This window comes from Microcebus murinus, chromosome 14 (genome assembly GCF_040939455.1).
Source record: "Microcebus murinus isolate Inina chromosome 14, M.murinus_Inina_mat1.0, whole genome shotgun sequence".
In the NCBI taxonomy this organism is placed as follows: domain Eukaryota; kingdom Metazoa; phylum Chordata; class Mammalia; order Primates; family Cheirogaleidae; genus Microcebus; species Microcebus murinus.
The window spans coordinates 27460009-27480180 of record NC_134117.1 but is presented as its reverse complement, the minus strand read 5'-3'; the positions used below and the strand labels follow the sequence as shown (position 1 = coordinate 27480180).

Genomic DNA, 20172 nt, shown 5'->3' with positions numbered 1-20172 from the left:
TTCTATATATATCAAATTAGGTGTAAACCTTCTTCCTGAAGAATTAGGTAATACCCTTTTAGATTCAGATCATCCCAAAGTATTGACATCTTTGAGTTCTGGGGAGTGCAAATCAAAGTGTGATAAGCAAGCCTTTTAAAATCTATACTAATAACAAGCAGTTGTGCTGGAGCAGGCCTCATTCTGATTTCCTTATTGGTTGTTTAAAAAGCTAACTTGGGTATAAGTGGTCAAGACCCTGGGCTGAAATCTCTGATTTCAGGAGCTGGGTCACTAACTTGCTAGATGGCTTTGGCATATCCCTTAATATCACCATCCTGCAGCCTTTGCGTCTGTAAGAACATTATATAGGCTATAGTGTGAATGAAATGAAATTAAAAATATGAAAGTGCTTTGAAAGCATAATGGGCCATATAAGTTGTTATTCTTTTCATTGTTGTTGACAGGTACCCTTTTCAGTCCTCATCATATTAATATTTTACTGCTCTGTGGCACTGATACTTCTCATAGCTCCCTTCTGAAAACCTTCTCTTCCATTGGCTCCCATGTTTTCTTTCTCTTGCTCTCTCTCTCTCTCTCTAGGTTTTCCTTCTTCATTTCTGGATGTTGTTTCCTTATTTGTGGGGGAATCGCTCCCCTCTACCTGCTTCTCAGATGCTGGGGTTCCTGCTGCTTTGTCCTGGGGCTCTTCTTTCCTCACGTTACGTGCCATTACCTACACCCATGACTTTGGTTAGTACCCGTACGTTGATGCTTCCCAACCCTGTATCTCTAGCCTAGATCTTTGTGAACTTACATATTTCCACTTGGCTGCCCATAGGAACTTCAAAGTCACTGTATCTAAATTCAAAATCTCCTCAGACCCTGTCCTTACCTCTGCTTTAAAAAAAAAATCTTTGTGATAGTACCACCATTTATCCAATTACCCAAACCAGAAAGCTGGGAGTCTTGTGAGAGTTCTCCAATTCCCTTGTCTGGGGTCACTAAGGCAAATCAATTCCATCTTTTAATGTTTTTCAAATCTGCTCCTTTTCCTCCATTCACTGCTATCATTTGAGTTCAGAACTTGTCTCTTAACTTGTCTTTGCACCATGTTGCTGACGCAGCAATCTACTGTCATAACTGCACTGCTTCAAACTTTCCAACAACTCCCTGTCCCTTCCACTTAAATATGGACAATGACACCCAGCTCCAGCGGCCTCTCTAGAACCCTTTACTCCAACATGTTCTGTGGATCACAGACCTCTGGGAGGGGGCACAGGATGACTGGCCATTATTTAAGGATTGTATTAATATATGCATACACAAAGATTGTTTTAGAATGAAAAAATAATGTTTTTCACATACATGAGGTAAATATTTCTCAAACAAAAATATAAGAAGATACTATTGGGATTAAAAAACACAAGTTCATTTAAAAGTGTAGTAAACATTTTTCAAATGTAAATGATAGTTGAAATTATTAGGATTAAAAGGAAACACACTTATTTACAACTGTTATACAATTCTCAATGTATTTTTTGGGAGGAGGGAGGTATTATGTACTTTTTTCAAGGCAGAGAATTTAAAAGGACAATTACTATAATGTGGAAAGGCCATGACATTTGTTGACATTTAAAAGGAACCTCAGACCGAATTGGCTGAGCACTCTTCAGCATGAGCAAATCACAGGGCTTGCAGTTCTGCTTCCGGGTCGTTGCATATGCTGCTCCCTTCCCCTGCAACACAGCCAGTCCTCCTCTGCCAGACTCACCCCCGTGGGTGCTTACAGAGTCTGCTTAGGTGTTGCCTCCCCAGGAGAACCTTCCCTGACCCCTGGGTTGGGTGAGGAGCCCCCCTCTGGGCTCTTTTAGCACCCTAAACCTACCCATAACCGTGGCCCCTACCTCATTGAATTGGAGGGATTTACTTGCCCTATTTCCCCCTGGGCTGTGAATCCTCAGTGCCTAAAGAGATGCTTGGCACAGAGTAGGGACTAAATATTTTCTGAATAAGTGATTGCACTTCTGAGGCTCTTTTGCATTATTTCTGATCTTCCTGGGTGAGTTTCTCCAGCTCTAAAGAGACTCCCTGGAGGTTTGCCAGTGTCTTTACAGATTTCATTAACGGACCAATTGCTCTTGCTCTCAGTGGCTTGTGGAGATGTTAGATAAGATCTGAATTATCACTTATTCTCCCAGTCACTCACTAGATACCTTATCCCAACCTGACATGAGGCCATCGATCATTGCTAGTGTTTTTCATCCTCAGCAAAGATCTATACGACCATCTCTTAGCTAAGCCAACATCAGTTAATTTTGTGAGTAAGGTTTTGTGAGACCTTGAGTCCTCGTATGTCCTTATCTACAAAGTCCCTTCATTATAAAGATGGACAATGGGCTTTATCACCTCCATTATATTCTTCTTGCTTATGTGTTTCTTTTAATATTTATCTTGTTACCCAGTGAAGTCATATCATGCTAAATATAACCATATCTTTCATTTATGTACATTGAACAGTTTGTTTGCAAACATATTCATATTAATGATAAAAATCACTGATTATGGAACACTGTGCAAAACACACTGTGCTATAATTTACTTTGACTTTGTCATTTAATCCTTACAGCAACTAACCGAGGCAGCTATTAGCATCCCCATACTACAGGTGAGAAAATCAAAGTGTAGAGGGGTCTAAAACTCACCTCAGTCACACAGCCATTAAGAGGCACTGCCCTTCACCACGGTCCTATCTGGCCTTCCCTGTCCCATGTGATTGCTAAAGAGCCCTGGGAGACACACAGGGCAGTATTATTATCATTGTAACTTTACTACTGAGATGGGGTCAGGGAGGTTAAGTGGCCCGGGCAAGGTCATGTAGCTAATAAGTGGCTAAGCAAGTTCTCAAATTCTGGCCTTCTGACTTCCTCTTTCTACTATTTCATGTTATTTCTCCAAATTCCAGGTGGTGCTCATCAGGATCATGTTTCTTTCTTTGAAAACCTTTCTTATCATATTTTCATCATATTCTGGGACCACCTCACTGGCCCAAGACTTTTCAAACCAAATGCTAAATGATCCACTCTAGGTTGAACTATTTCTCTTAATTCTGTAGCTTGCCTGAACTGCTGAGGGTATTTAAATTATCTAAATATTAGGACAACTGCATTTTATAGCCATCTGTTTTCACAAAGTTTGAGTTACATTTTAATTCCTAAACTTGTTTTCTTAATTTTGTATCTTATTTGAAAAGTGATTCTATGAGTCAATTTGGAGTCAAGCCCTCTGGTCCCCACGTCTCTATGGGAGCCTCTTGGCCGGGTCACCCTCCTTCCCCCCGCCACCTGTCTACAATCTCTGGTCTTCATGTCTTATCATGGTTCTCCACGGTGGATGTTTAAGCAAGGTTTCAACTGTTCTCAGGTCTCAGGGAAGCAAGTCTAATGAGCATGTCCTTTCCTAGTCTTGAAAATTTGCTGGACTCTGCTCTGGCCTGGGGGGAACTTTTGTGGGGAACTGTGTTTTTTATCAGGAGTACCCCTGGGAGCTGGTGTCTAGTCCAGGATGGAATATTTTGGGGCCTGAGTGAGAGGTGAAGGGACTTCAAGAAAATCAGTTCTGCCTCAGCCACTTTGAGAAAGTTACTTGCCTTCTCTGTGCCTAGGTTTCTCCATCTGTAAGATGAGGGGTGACAGACCAGATGAACCCTAAGTTACCCTCTAGCTTAACTATTGTTCAGGCAGGTTGCCTATGCCTAACAGCTAGCCTGAGGCAAAGTTTAATGCCAAATTTAGAGTGACCCTGCACAAACAGAAATCTGAGCATGACATTCACCTGTCTAAATATTTAGTGGCTTCCTGCTGGTCTCAGAACGTTGCCCAAAGTTCCTGTGAGCAGGCCCTTTTCTCTACTTCTCCAGCCCTGTGGCCCTGTGATGGTTCATTCTAGATTCTGCCCATTCCAGCTCCCCTCCACCCACCATTCCACAATTCCCCTCCTTTCCATTCCATACTGCAGTTTCTTCAATCACTGTCCCTCTAATCTCAGGGCTGGAACCTTCTCCATACTCTCTCCTGTCCCTTCCAGCTTCCTTCTCCTGTAAAACTCTTACTTGCCCTCAGGTCATATTACCCAGTACTTACTGGGTCTCAGCACCTGTCACACTGTACTGTGCTGACTGCTTGTTGGCCTCTCTGTTAGATAGGAAGACCATGTATCTGTCCTACCCATCCATCACTTTACTCTCCACCCACTCACACAGTAGGGAGTCAATAAGAGACACCTTAATATAGTAACATGAGGGTAGAAGAACTACAATCTAGAAGGAAAAGCCACTGGACTGGAAGGCCAGAAAGTTCAGTTTTAGATTCAGGACAATAAAGGTACGGGTCTAGATATATTATCAGGTGCTGAGGAAGGATGGGATGGGGGCAGAGGGAAGGAGGGAGAGGAGAGAGAATGAGTAAGAATCTGAATGTGTGCATGGGTGTGCGGCCCGGGTTAAATCACCAGCTCCCTTTGCTCCTTAAAAATCCGCACACTGTTCTAGCTCGGACTCTAGTTCCAGTGTGCTTTCCTATGCGCCACCAGAGGTCACTCTTGTCCTACACAACGGTGCCAGGACTGCCTGACTTCGTGGTGGCTCCCAGGAAGCTGGAGCGCGACCGCCTACCCGCAAAGCCCCGCACTCCAGTCCCTGGGAGGCGGGGAGATGTGCCCTGTGCTTGGCCTCCCGGAGGAACAAATCACTGTATCAGTCAAATCCCTGCCAAAACGTCGTTGCGGTCCACAAGGCAGGGGACTCACCAGGAATGTGGCCTAACTTTAAGGAAACATGCGAAGCTGGGCTGCAAATCCTGCCAGGTGCCTCCTTCCGGGCCAGTGTGCGGAGTTGGGTCCCAGCGCACGTGCAGGTCGGCGGCGCCCGGGCTGCTGCGCGCAGAGCTCTCCCGGGTTCCCGGCCGCGGCCGCCCCCGCCCCCTCCCACTGCGTGGGCTCTGCACCTGTTTGTGCTTTGCAGGCCCCCAAGGCCCCCTCGCTGAGTTAGGAAGCTGGTATGTGCAGCTGCCCTGCCCTTCTCCAGGTCAGGGGCAGGTTACAGCCCAGAGGGGGCCCAGCCAGGTTTGCAGACAGAGGGACTTGCTCCCCTCTCCTGCTCCGGAGAGGCTGTGCAGAGGAAGCTTAGAGAGGAAGTTCGTTTGAAATTGTGGTGAATGATCACTATCACGCTGAGGAGAGCTGCTTGGGGGATGGCCCCCCTTCCGTAGTGTCCTGGTCCTATGTGCCTGGCTCGGACAAAGGCTCTAGGATGCTCGTGACCCTCTCTGGGGTGCTCTTGCTCCTCCAGAGGCGTGGGGAGGATTACTTCCTTCCCAGTGTGCCCTGAAGCTTTTCTCCTATGTGCATTTGGCTCTACCTGGAATCTAGGAGAATATGTCAAAACCAAACCAAAACAAAACAAAACCCTGTTCTTCCCTCCAGGCTCCATCAGATGCAGGCTCCCCCTCTGCTTTGTCTGATAGCTGCAAGAGAGAGGTACATTATCTGCAGCTCCCTTTTAGGGGCCCTCTCAGCCTTATTTTATCTGTGTGCTGGAGACATTTTTGTCTGCTAGGCTGACTTCTTTTAATTTTCAGTAGTGCATGGCCCAGTGCCTTCTTGCCTGTGATAGCAGTTCAATTAATACTTGTTGAGTTCCAATCAGTTAACCTCTCTAGGAGTCCAATGTATCTGGCTGTACATTCCAATCTCTTCCTCAACCACTGTTATTTTTTAAATATTTATTTATTTATGTATTTATTTCTAGAGACAAAGTTTTCCTTTGTTGCCCAGGCTGGAGTGTAGTGGCCTCATCATAGTTCACTGTATGTAACTTCTGGGCTCAAGAGGACCTCCTGCCTCAGCCACAGGCATGCACCACCACACCCAGCTAGTTTTAAAAAAAATTTTGTAGAGATAGAAATGTTGCTCAGGCTGATCCTGAACTCCTGGCCTCAAATGATCTTCCAGCCTCAGCCTCCCAAAAGCTGTGATTATTACTATTGTTAAAGAGAGTGGACTATAAGAGAGAGAAAATGGGGAAATGTCCTGTTCCTTTATCCCTCCAACAGAACATGCCCTATTTGAGGTTCCTGGTGAGTGAGACGTTTTGGGGCTTGGTAAGTTTATATATCCCTTATCCTACCCTCTGAGGGGCACACTGAAAAGATGAAGAGTTTTGATCTAGCTTCTGTAACACTGACCAGAGAAAACACTAGGACTCCTTTGTATAAGTAGAGCTGGGGGGTTTTATGGGCAGGTTGATAGAGATATAGACTTTTCTTGTATTTAATATGGTTTAGGGGTCAGGATTTGATCTGTGTTCTATCCAAGTGTGTGTAATAGTGGTCCAAGCCATAATGGGATTCTACCATGTGCTTCCAATGGCTTAAAATAACTTAGCATACTTGGCAGGCAAGATGAACTCCCTAGCTAAGGAACCTGGATTTATACTGATATTGTTAACTCCCAACAGATGAAGGAATCATCTGGGGGCAGTTTGGGGAGAAAATTTGGTTCTGAAACCATCTCAAAGCACCATGTCATAGGCACATCACACTCAAACCACAGGACACAATAGGAACCAGCTATAAAACCCATGACAACTTTAGTATGTGGTTAACTATATCCCCTTCCCATTGTAAAGAATTGGTGCCATCAACACCGACATTTACAAGTGGTGTTTAAAGGGCATTACTCATAGCCCCACTACTTTTTGTCATACAAATTCAATTATAACAGACTTAGTCCTTGCCCTCTAAGACAGAAAACATTGAGATATGCAAATGTGTGACCAGACAAACCATTATAAACACATTCCACAAAGAGTGGGAAAGAAAGGAAATCAAACTTAGTCTGGATTTCAATGTCTCTGCAGTCTGGCCCTAATATATCTTTGTGGCCTTTCCCCTCACCCCACAAAGCATCCTATATTCCAGTCACATGGGAGAATTTGTTACCTCCCAAACAAAATGAGCCTTGAGCTTTTGTACTTCCAAACCTTTAGTAAGCTCATCCTGTTGCTTGCAGTTGCTTTTCCTACAGCATTTCCTAGAAGAATGGCTCATCCTTCCAGCTCAATGGCCCTCAGCCCAAGGACTTCCCAGATTTCCAAGTCAGAATTTGTCTGTCCCTTCCTCATGCTCCCACTCTCCTGTATTAACCCTCACAAAGTCCCCAGCCCTGTACAGAGCTAGAAGAGGCAGTGTGGAGGTGAGAGGCAGCCCCTTTACAGGCAGTCTACAGGGGCGTGGGGTGAAGAGAGTCATGTAGGAGGGTAGGGTGTGAGTGTGCATGCGTGCACACAGCATGTGCACACACAAGTTTTCCATTTGTAAGAATATGAGATACAGTCCATAAGCCATACCCCAAATTACTTCCATTACTATATGGTCATGGCTTCCTGGACACCTATTCAAATATCTTAAATCAAAGAGATAAATATCTTAGTTTTATTAGCTTTTGACAAAGTGTTCCCTATATCATCAGGTCCATTGGTGTGATCTCCGAAAGGGAAAAACAAGATGTCCCAGGTGGCACAAGCTTTGTTCCAGGGCCCACAGATGTCAAAGTGCAAAGTGTGTGTGCCTCTGAATCACTCTTGCAAGGGTAAGCAAGGAAGGGGTAGTCTTCAGAGTGATTGCTGGTGTTTGGCAGTGGGTCCACAGTTAGGTGCTCCAGGCCCCTTGTCTGGAATGAGCCACATCCTAATCTGAGCTTCCTGATGCTTGGCAGCCAAAGAAACACTGACTTGGGCCGAGGCTCTGCTATAGGGATGGTTAGATTAAAACTTTTCAGTTCCTTGAGGCTTATAGCAAGTTGACATCTTAAACTAAGATGTCCATCCACAAACCACAGCTGTTGGAAGCTGTGGAGAAAGGAGAAGACAAGAGCCATTTCTTCTCAGTCCACCAGAACTGCCTACCTATTCCACATCTCTGCCCCTTAATTAGAATCAACTGCTAAGAAACACGTTAACTATACCCTAAAGTGCTCATTTACCAGAATTTCATCTGGGACAGAATGGAAATCCCTGCCTGCAAGAAGGGTCCCCAAGTGGGTAGGGGTGGGGAGGGGAGACCACAGCCTTAACGGACGGCTATGCAGAGAGTTTCCAGCTGTTGGGAATAAGCTGGAAGAAAATATATTCTGGAGCTGAGAACAAATGAAAAACTCTTGGAAAACAACAGTGAAAAGCCTAGATTCCTAAACATCTTGGTTTAAGATGTCAAGTCGCTGTAAAATATAAAAGCATTTTATAATCCTCTAATCTGCACAGTGATCTCCACATTACTAATCTGGGAGTCGAAACAAAACAAACAATAAAACCTTTGAGGAGCCAGTACTTGTCCTTGCACTCAGTTGTGGAGAACTCACAGGGGGTCATGGCATGTTCACACCTTTGGCAAAATGGCTTGGTGCCTGAATGAAGAATATAAGCTGGGAGAAATCAAAGATGCAAATCATCTGGGATCTTATTTCAGCAGTTTATAGAGGGACAGTGGTTCTCAGCCTTGGCCACATATTTGAATCACCTGAGGGAGCTTTAAAAAATACTGGTGCCTGGGTCCCAGCCCAGAGATTTTGGTTTAATTGGTCTGGGGTGTGGCTTGGGCACTGGGGTTCTTAAAGCTCCCCAGGCAATTCAAAGAGCAAAATGTAGAAGGGGTGGGAATAGGTTTGCAGCTGGGGGTGGAGGAGAATCAAATACTTTTCTAATCATTATATTCTGAATTTGTTTTGAATAAAAAGAGCTTTTCTTACTTTTTTGGTATACCATGTCAGGAGGCCACATTTTTTTAACGTGAAAAGAAGATGTGAACTTTTCAAAGGCAAGCTTTTTGTTGAATAGACTGAGCGAGCATTTTTGCTATTGCAGTGGAACTGCTTCCTTTACTGTTGCACCCCTCCAGTTTGGGAGATGAATGTGCTGCTCAGAAAGTACCAGGGGAGCGTGTGTAGCATATTATAGGATGCACGGGAACCAAATCAGATGAAGCATTAGCACCGATAACCAACTCTGCATTTCTTTAACACTGAAAAAATAAGCTGTTTTCTTTTCTTGAAAAGCAAGCTCTATAAAATCATTTAGATTTCTCTCAAGTCCTGGGCTGTGCCACAGAGAGCTCCCTATAGACGAAGGGTGGTTGAAGTTCTCTTCAGGCAAGAGGAAGTAGGGAATGAAGAATGTATCATTCAGTACCCACACAAGATTTTCCACATATGTATGCAATTGTTTAGATGACATTATATACATTGGTCATAGCTACTATCTCTTTATGAGCCTCAAAACACCCCCAAATAAGCACAAGGGTTAAAAGAATCCAAACTTCTCTAAATTTCAATGAGTAAGCTTGCATTAATTGAAGATTTGTAAGGCTCATTTCTCTACATATTTCTCTTTCTTTTTTTCTACATACTGCTCAGAACCTTAAGTATAAGCATTTTATAAATATACATACATATATATATACATATATTTATATTCCTGCTTTTTACAGTGTCTATTTCAGACTTTCTGAACTGGAGACTAACTTGAATGTTAGTGTTTAGAGTAAGTACCGCTTTCCTGTTCACTCACGGCCAGCTCGTAAATCTCCTCAATTCCAGGCACTTTCTTGCCATTGGGGCTCTCAGCCTCTGCAGCTTGTCTTCCCTCCTGCGGGGCTCTGGATGGCCTTTCAGACAGGCTGCAGCTGATGTGGTTGATCTGCACCAGCAGGGCCTTTTCCTCCAGGTAAAGGGGGTCTCCATGCTAAGTCTTGTTTTATAAAAAAGGATCATTTTTTTTCCTGATATTTTAAAAGTGGCTCCTGAAGCCCTCCATGGGTTAACAGGTTTCCTCGCACACTCTCAGCCTGAACATCATAGGTATCGAGGCTCCTTACCCCTTACCATACAGCAAAACAAATTCCAAATGAATTAAAAAAAATGAATAAAAGTGAAACAAAAAAGAAACTGGAAGAAAATAAAGATGAATATTTATCTGATTTCAGGAGTATAAATACATACACATATATGTGGAATGGAGGAACCACAAAGCAAAAGATAAATATATTTAACTATATAAAAAGGAAACACCGGCCGGGTGCGGTGGCTCACGCCTGTAATCCTAGTACTCTGGGAAGCCGAGGTGGGCAGATCGTTTGAGCTCAGGAGTTCAAGACCAACCTGAGCAAGAGCAAGACCCCTGTCTTTAAAAAAATAATAATAATAATAAAAAAGGAAACATCTGTCTGTATGTCAAGATAATACCCTAAAAATTAAGTAGTTGGAAAAATAACAAATAAAATTCTGCCTCATGTCTGTATTAGAGCAAACTTATAAAACAGACTAATACTCCAATAGAAAAATAAGCAGAGGACATAGAAAATTCATAAAAGTAATACAATACTAACAGATATGAAAAAATCTTCAAACTCACTAAAAATGAAAGAAAAAAATTAAATTAAGAATAGCATTTTTCATTATGAAGTTGGCAATGAAGCAAAGATGTTACTGTACTGTGTTGGTGAGGTGAATTATAAGAACAAAATGTTTATATTTCCTCTTTCTCTTCAGACCTCTTCAGCTAAGCTTGGCAGAGGTAAGAAAATTGAAAGGTTACTCCTGTGAGGAGATCCTATAACTCAATGGATTCCAAGGTGAACAGGATTCCCAGGTGAGCAGTCTGAAAACCAGGCTGCCTGAGGAACAGCTGAAGGATATGAGAGTGTTTAGTTTGGAGACTAGAATCTTAAGGGGAGATATGTTGAAAATTGTTATAAAGAAGAAGGTAGAGATTGGCTCTGCTTAATTTTTCCAGAGTAAGAGTAGAAAGAGCAAGAAAAGACCCTTTGGCCTCATATAAGGAGTATTTTCCCTTCAATCAGAGCTGTCTGGTCCTAGGCATTTGAGACTAGCCATTCTATCAAGCAAAAGCTGAAAGGCTTCAGATTAGGGATGTTATGGAAGAAACCTCTCGACCCACACAAGTCCTTTGAAATTTTTGCTCTAAAAGTCATCTTTTAATAACTATAGAACTTTCATAAAGTGGTTTATTTTAGAAAGAAACTAATTTAAATAATCCTGGACAAGTGAAGATAATAGAATATAGAATAGATATAGAATTCTTGGAGTTAAGGTTTTCCCCAAAGCTCCTTTTCCTGGTCAGTCTGTGTCCAAAAACTAAATATGGTTCTTCCAGGTATCATTAGTGAGAAACTGTGGTGGGTCAGGTGGTGGCCAGTTCAGCCTTTGGGAGTTTTCACATTAGTCAAGCTCCGAATATGGGGATGAAGTTTCATAATATGGTCTGTTTCAACAGGGACATGAAGATATTTTTTAAGTCTTAGCACCTGGAAGTTACTTGAATATTTTCAGAATGATTCTGTATGGCTAGCATCAAATGACACCTCTCTAAAGGCATGCAGTTAGATGCCAGTGTTTTTCTTTGATATGGGATTTAATGAGGGTGAAATCAAGGCAAAAGTTATATCCCAGAGAGATGGAAAAAATGAGCAGTATGTGGAAAAAGAAAAAGAAAAGATGTTCATTTCTTCACAGAATAGGCAATAAGATTCTTGGTTCATAGGAACCTTGAGATTTTTTTAGCCAAAATCATGGCAGCTAAAGGAGATATGGAATTTAAACATTCATATGGAATCCATTAGCCCTGAAGCAGAAATACTCTGCACCTCTATGATGGCACTGCCCACAGGCTGCTTCAATAACAGAGATGAGCTCTTTGAGGGCAAGGACTTCAGAATCCCCTTCCCCAGCCTCACCCCTAAACATCCCACATAAGTAGCTCTTGAAGGCAGGTAAGGACAGGGACTAGCATTAGAAAGATCAAGAGACGCCATGATCTGAAGCATTCACATTGAACTTTACATTCAGATTTTTCCTCCCATTTGTCTACTTAGAATTCCTGAGTATTTACAGTTATGGGACTATACTTCTTTGAAAAATTTAGCCACTGCAAGTTACATTGCTGAAGAGAAACAAGCTATGTCTGGCACAGAGTAGAATCTCAATAAAAACTGATGAATGGATGAAAATAAATACTTTTCAGTTTCCTTGGGAAGCCTCCCTGTGTGCGTCTTTCCCTAGAAATACACCTCTGAGCATGGCTTCCATTAGGTGCAGGGGAGCCAGCGGTGCCTGTGTGTACAGAATTGGAATGTACTATATTGAGATTGGTTTTAATAGACCTCAAATTAAGCCAATTTACAATCTCTCCTGGTATTTAATAATCCCTTTGTTTTGAGAAGAGCATAGAATAAACAAGGAAATTCCCCAATTTTCCTGTGAAAAAAGTTTGCTTTTACTACAATTCTGTGGTTGGAGATGGTCTTAGGAGCAGTTCAGAGAAGAACTTTTAAAAAGGGTCTGAATTTAGGACTTGTGAAGAAAAGTTAGTGTTCAGACAGGACTGAAATCATAGCCACTCCTTTCCCAGAGGTCTCTAAATGTGGGACATCCTGTGGTCCAGATGACTTAGCCACAGACTGAGGACAGGGGAATGAACCAGATCACCTCTAAATATCACTCCACCCCTGGATTCTTAGCACCTGCTGGTTCCCTCAGGTCAGTGTGTCAGAATAGAATGGCCCATGTGATGAAAGTTGTTTCCTTCTTTTCTGATTTTTGGAGTATTTTCCCTCCAAATGGAATTGAACAGGACACATGAGGAAGAACACTGGGATCTGACCTAACACCTGTTCTTGGTTTGACATTTCCCTGGAAAAGTGAGTCCTTTTGCTTTTGGATGCAAGTTGACTTATTTGGCCCAACTTCATGTTGCTTCTCTGTTTGTTGAAAGACATTGGAGGTATTTATGTCCCAGGCTGAATAATTCCCTAGAGGAAAATGTTTGTTGATTTGTGATCACGTGAGGCAATGGGCAGATGCAGATGGTAGAGCTGCCCTAAAGGTACTCTTCTCTGACTTACCCAAAATGGGGCCACCTTCCTCCCAGAAAGTCAAGAAACCAGGGAATATGACAAGGGAGGGACCAACAGCTGGGATTTTCTGGAAAAAACTAGCCAGATATTGCCACCACTTCCTCTAACAGCACAGTCTTTTTGTGTGGCCCTATGGCTGCTTAGTGGCTTGAAGAAGAAGCTACTTTGCTGGTCACCATAGAGACCACAGGCTCCTACAGTGAAGTGGGAGTGGGAGGAATGAACAGGGACTAGAAGGGAATAGTAGAATTTCAGAGCTCCATGGGAAGCAGTGATCTTTTCCCCAACCTCCTATTGAGGAAGGAATCTTAGAGCACCTCTGAGACGGCTGCTCACCCTCTGATTAATAGGCTACCCCCCCTGCAAAGCCTATCCTGACCTTGGTCAGACCAGGCAAACCTTTGGAAAATGAGCTCGTTTTGAAGTGAAATCTATCTCTTTTAAATTGCACTCCTTGGTTTTCTGTCATTTTGGAGCATTCTAGGCCAAATCTGTTTAGTTTCACTTGGCAGTCCTGTGAATATCTGAAGAAAGTCCTCACGACTTACCTTCCTTTTTTCTCTGAACTAAATTTCCCCATTTCCTTCAGTCATTCCTTGAAGAATATGTATTCCAGATGCAGAATACGCTTCTCTGTATATGTTGCAGCTTTCTAAAACTCTTATCCTATGGGGCATAGGGCGCTCACTTTTTGTCTTGTTCTTGGAATGAGAACAATTTCTTACACAGGAGCTGAGATTTGAGTGGGGGATCTTTTGATTGGCTTGCTCACTGAGAGGGGAAACAGGAACCTCTGTGACCTGGATGTCTACACTATGCCTGATTAGTGGCCCCAGGGGTCTTCCTGTGCCATATCTGACATACCTTAGCTCAGAGTTCACACAGAGATATCCTTTCAGAGATTTCAAAGCTCCCCTGCCCTGATGGCAATTCTAAGAGAATGAGAATTAACCCATGTCCTCAACCAACCCCAAAAGTCTACTGGCATCGCCCTACTCCTGAAACCCCAGACCAAAATGTCCAATTGGTGGCTTGAATGGGGCACCGACTTGCTCACTATCCTCTTCCTGGTTCTTCCAGACAAGATAATTACATGCTCCCTGCTCCCAGAACTTTCTATTCTCTTGTGAGCTAATATGACTTCAGGCTGTAGTAAGGAATTAGCAGACATAGAACACACAGTCTGGCCCCAGAGGCTTATAAAAGAGAGAAAGAGACACAAAGGCTGAAATCACTTCCTAGTGTTTCCTTTCATCATTTTCTGCATAGCCTGCTTCACTGAAGCCACACCCTTCCTGTGAGACCCCATCCCAGAACCACGGAGGGCTCCTGCTCTGCAGTAGTTACTGCGCAGAGTACTTGATGCGGTACTGAACGTGTACATGACAGTTCCTATCCGACAGCTTATAGTCCAACATGGCACAGGTTGACCACTGAGGTCTAGAACAGGAAAGGTGTTCAATTAGCAGTTTACAGGAGAGGAAAGGCTCAGAGGTGTTAAGGGCCCAAAGTTCCACAGTGAATCAGTAGCAGGATCAGGGGCTGGAATCCAGTTCTCTCGGCTTCCAATCCAAACTCTCTAACACAACATATGCAAAATTGTATATATGTATCTGTATCTACATTTATAGATGTTATGTGTATGCATGGGTGTGTGGAATTTATATTTGTAGAAGGCTTTATGTCAACCATAATTCTCCAATTTGATTCTCACAATACTCCCATTTGACAGGTAAGGAAACTGAGGTTTGAGCACAAAGATAAGTGGCAGCATCTGGATTCAGATCCAGGCCTTCTAACTGCAGTTCCAATGTTCTTCCAGTTACATGACATTATTATTTGATCTCAGTGGATGTTACCAAACCTTCTTAAAGATCTCTGAGGAATGAAATTCTGTTTGTCTTTCTCCTTCTCCTACATTCTTCATAAAGTTGTAACACAGCTCCTTACTAATATGGTGACGAGGTGAGGTACCAGATGCCAAAATTTGGCATAACCCTAGCCATTGAGAAGTGGTCACTTTGGTCACCCTTAAGAGCAAGTATGGAAAAGAAAGGGGCCAAGATGTGGCCAGGTTCAAACAGCAGGGGCTAATCTTGGAGGCAGGGACATAGGGAGGGTGTGAATAGGGTTGGAGGCCTGTTTCCTTGGTTAGTGGGGAAATAAGCTCTCTCTGATTACCATCTCCTCCTGCTTCACAGTTTTGCTTTTATGTAATTCTTAGCATGACTTTTTGTCATAATCTTAACAAATGTCTTGTTCACACCTTATCGTAAAAATCTGAGAAGAGGCCTCTTTTGAAGAACATTCTTAGGAAGAGCAGTTGTTTCCTTTCTCCCAACCAGCTAGAGTTCTGAATTGAGGAAAAGGAAGGCGGGGAACATTTATTGAGCATTTGCTGCGTAGCAGGAACTTTGCACAGATTGTCTTATTTGCTCCGCTCCACTGTGAGGAAACTGAGCCTCACAGAGATTATATAACTTACCTAAGGACACCTTGGCCTGTGAGACGAAAGCATTTAGCCAGTCCCTTCTACACAGTGAACCGAGTCTTCCTGACACTGGGCAGGCTCCTAAACTCTTCAGTTCCAGAGGACCCTAATCACTGCTACAGTCAGCCCCTCTGCCAGAAATGGCTTTGTAGGTCATTACTTACTGGCAACAGGGGACTTAACATGCATTCATGGTCCTCAGAAAATCAGACCCACGATGAGAATTTTAGAGCTGGACAGTTCTTTACCAAATACACAGCAACCCTTTAATTCTGCAGATGAAAAAATTGAAGCCAAGGGATTAGAGTAAAAGAATTTGCCCAGGTAATATGATTATTTAGTGGTGAAGCTGGGACCAGAACCGAGCCTCCCACCTAGGATGAAGGCCAGGAATTCCGCACACCAGTCATGAACTACTTGGAAGTGGAAAGAGAGGGGATAAAATACTCAAGACAATTCTGCTGATACAGGTCGGATTGGAAAGAAAGAAAAGTAGCAGCAGTGGACATGTAGCCAGAAAAAAGAGCCAGTATGTGACCCAAGACTGAAGATACATATCTAGAGTGGGCTAAAGAGACTCAGTAAGTGACTTCCCAGACTGTCTTTTGTTTCCATTGAATATACAGTTGGAAGCCAAATGCAAGCCACCAAGGTTGCAGGCAAATAGTGAATAATTATAGCACAAATATTTGTGGCCAGCTGTTGGAGTGCAAGCCACCTGCTCCAAGTTTACAGCTTTGTTAAACTTGGTAAACATTAAAAATGGATGGGAACGCCCCCAGTCTGCACAGCGTCCCATACCCTTCCTGAGAGGCCTTGCCTGGGGAGCTGGGTGGCCTTGCCCTTGACCGGGTCCTTCTCACTGTGGCCTAGAGCTGTTCTGTTGGTAGAAAGTGGTGTTGTCAGTAGTCTCCAAGAGAAACTGTGGGAGGTAGGGAGTGTCACAGAATCATATATTTGTAGAGTTTGAAGGGCCACAGAGCCCCAAGAATATAATCTCTCTCCATTGTTCAGAGGGAGAAACAGATTGAGCAGTAACATGTCTGAAGTTATAAAGTTAGGGGAAGAACTGATGCTTGATCTCTGAACTTTTGACCCTTTGCCCAGTGCTCCTTTGTCTAAGCCCCATGAGCGTTGTAGTTGGTGACAAAAAGTCATCGCATTATAGAATGTTATAGCCGGAAGGACAAGGTCCTCAACTACTAGGATTTGGGGCTATCATATGGTCAGGAGGTGCTATTGGCACTTAGTGGGCAGGAACCAAGCATGCTAAATAGCTTGTAATGTGATGATCCCGCACAGTGAAACTTTCTGGCTCAAATAACGAGAGTGTACTTGTTGAGAAATGTTTTGTCCACTCTTTGACTTTACTTTGAGGAATCTAAGCCTAGAGATAGAGGTTCCCAAAAGGAGTCAGCAGTCCCCTGCCTCCATCCAGGCCCCTCCTTGTCCTGCTCCATCCCACTGAGCCCTTGATTGCATCAGTAGCAGCCTTGGTGCCTTCAGCAAAGGGGCGACTCCAGCTCCCCACACCCCCAGCTCCTGCTGAACTTGATCCTAAGCTATTTTCAAGTCACCACATACTTGGACTTCAGGCCCTCCTGCCCATAGGGCTGCAGCAGATACTGGTGTACGAGCTTGTCTCTGAGAGTCCCCGCCAGTTTGATTTTCTTTCGGGATCGATGCAGGTTGATGATAAAAAGTGTAATGGATCCACGAACGTAGTTGTGGCTGAGATCCAGAGAGAGAGAGAAGGGAACACATGGAAACAAAGTGGTCAGTTAAATGCTCCTAAATAATTTATAGACCGCACATAATAGGACCACCCAAGAAAAGGGCACTTATTTTATGAAACTTGGCCACCATAGACCCTAAAAGACAGGAAGGCCCTGTTGTGGTTTCTTGCAAAGAAGACAGCCACCTCCCACCATACTCCTTTTGATTTTGTTTAAATTTATTGCAATTATTTTAGAAAACATAATATATATTTCATGTTATTTATTACTGAAGTATGAAAATAAAACATGCTAATTGCAAAAAGAAAATAAAAGAAAGAAAAAGAAAATTCTCCATAATCCTCATATCTTGAGATATAATAATATTTTGGCAAACATCCTGCCAGTATTTTTTAGTTTATTAACTTGACAAATATTTATCAAGTACTTTGACACATACATAATATATTATTCAGTTTTTACATAATTGGGATCACATTATTCACAGAACTTTTTTCTGTTAATGAACATCTTAAATGTGTTCCCATGTTATTATATATTCTTCTACTTGTAGAAGAATGCTAAATTTTTCAATCGTAGAAATGTAACATAATTTGTTTCACTAATGTCACTTGAAGACTTATGTTGTTTTAACATTTTTGCCATTATAAATTATGTTAGGAAGACCTTCATTGTACATAAACATTTTGAATGTCATGATTATTTCTGGTGGATAAAATCCTAGAAGTTGGAATCATTAAGTCAAGGGGAATGCACATTGTATGATTCCTAACCAAATTTTCCAGTTCATTCCCAGTGGTATCCCTCCCTGTGGGGAGATTTTATGTTCTTGCTCTGTTGAGTGATCACATGATTTGCTTCGTCCAGTGAAATGTGGGTGGACGTGTTAAAACCTCTGGGTGAAGCTTTAAGACCCAGTCCATGTTTTTCCTGTCTCTTTTCTCTTTGCTAGAAGGCTAACTGTTCTTGACTTAAGGCTGCTCTATTGGTCTGAATCTGGAAGGAAGATGAGGTACAGCAGAGTTATAGCTGAGCCATGATGGCCAAGTAGTGTGAATGAAAAATATATTTTCTTATTGAAAGCCATGTAGTTTAGGGTTCTTCATTGTCACAGAATAACCTCACCTATCCCGACAGATACACACATATTGATATTAACTCTCTAGAAAGCTTATACTAATTTCCTCCCACCTGCTCAGTGGGAGAGCACCCATTTCCTCATACCCTTAAGAAAATTGGATATTAATCTTTTAAAATATCTTTGTCAACCTGAGAGGTGAAAATGAGATTTCAATGTTGCATTGAAATTGCATTTCAATGCATTAATTTGTATTTTTTATAATTTATATTGACATGAAGCAGTTTTTCATTTGCCATTTTATTTCTTCTTTTGTATACTGCCTGCTCATGTCCTTTGCCCATATTTGTATTGATTTATAGAAACTGTTTATTTATTAAAGATAGCAATCTATCTGCACATATGTTGCAAAATTCCCCCCCCCATTTTCTTTGTCCATTTCAGTTTATTTATATTATATTCTAATATATAAAAGTTAAAAACTTTTATATAGTCAAATTGGTAAATTTACTTATCTTTTTGATTTCTGCTTTTGCTCTTTTACCTACCCTAAGATTATAAAACTATTCACTGTTTTGGAATCCTTTTAAACCAGCACAGGATGTTCGGAAGCCTGGGAAAACTATATGCCTACATGCAAGAGCCTTTCAGCATGTATCAACAAAGCTATAATGATTTCCTTCTCTCTGTAGGAAAAAAGACTTTGTTTCTAAGGGGTCCCTTAGGGCCCCATCTGGATGGGTTAATGAGAGGAAACAGAAAAAATGGCCCAGTCCTGCCTTCAAAGGAGTTCAGAGACACTCTAAGTCAACTTTGCCCAGAGGAAAACATCATTCCTTGCAGAAATAGTACCCTCCGATCTCCAGGTCACTCATCTCTTCTTCTAAAGGTGCTAATTAAGAGTTGAATGACTAAGGCCAGGTCAGTATGGTAACTTGGGTTTTTTTTAAAAGAAGTACAGTTTCGAGGTCTCTTCCCTTGAGATTTTGATTCCATCCATTTGAGATTGGGGCCTGGGAATCTATATTTTAAAAAATATTTCTGGGGTATTTGGCTGATGAGTTGGGTTTGGGAACCACTTGCTTAGAACAATCCATTAAGGTTATGAGAAGAACTCCCAAAGTATCATATAATATATCCTGCTGGCTGTGCATCACATGATTTTTCTTGCATCTGTAGGAGGGCACTACTGTGATCAAGCCTTTCTGGATGCCTGCGTGTATGTTCTGACAAATTATTAAATGACTCTCCTTCCAGTCCCTCCTCTTCTGGTCCCTCTTAATCCCTTGCAGCATGTGAACTGTTTTTGTAACCAAAAAAGGTCAGAAGAAAATCTAATTGATTTGAGCAGACTTTTGTCTCCAGAACTCTGAATAAGGATGCTGGCAGCCTGTGTCAGTGTTGACTATCATTAAAGAAGACCATCAACTCTATTCCATTGGTGGGCTTTCAGCTTCGCTTAGCTAAACTATGTGCAAAACTAAGGAAGACACCATTAACTACAGGTTCTCTGTGCTTCAGAGTGGGAGCAAAATAGGCAGGGATGGGTACCAACTTTGCCAGACTGCAGTAAACCCTTTAGCTAGCTACCATCAAACAACACTCTCTAAGGCCAGCAATGGAGGAGGAGAGAGCCCCGTGTTTGTATTTATGAGTTTTTACTCTGCAGAGCTGGGGCAGAATGAGCCCGTGGAGACTGCACCAGAGAAGGGTTGGATGTGAGGAAATAGTGGGTGGGAGGGAGACCTGAAATCATAGCATTGCTTCAGGGAAAGCTGTCTTTTCAAGCTGCTTTGGCAGTGGTCTGATTTCCATTTACATAGTTCCCCTGGGAGATACAAACCAGTGCAAGCCCAGAGACCAACATGCAGAGGCTCTCAGAGAACTCCCAGGGCCTCCTCAGGT

General features: G+C 42.6%; 1 protein-coding gene across 1 annotated transcript in view; it reads right to left on the bottom strand.

Moving 5' to 3' along the window:
* The window catches only part of HPSE2 (heparanase 2 (inactive)), a 244753-nt gene that overhangs the window by 3271 nt on the left and 221310 nt on the right, over positions 1 to 20172 (bottom strand). Inside the window, exon 9 of the mRNA XM_076009652.1 lies at positions 17038 to 17184. Within this exon, the coding sequence (XP_075865767.1) occupies positions 17038 to 17184 (147 nt within the window). The remainder of the gene's footprint in view (positions 1 to 17037; positions 17185 to 20172) is intronic.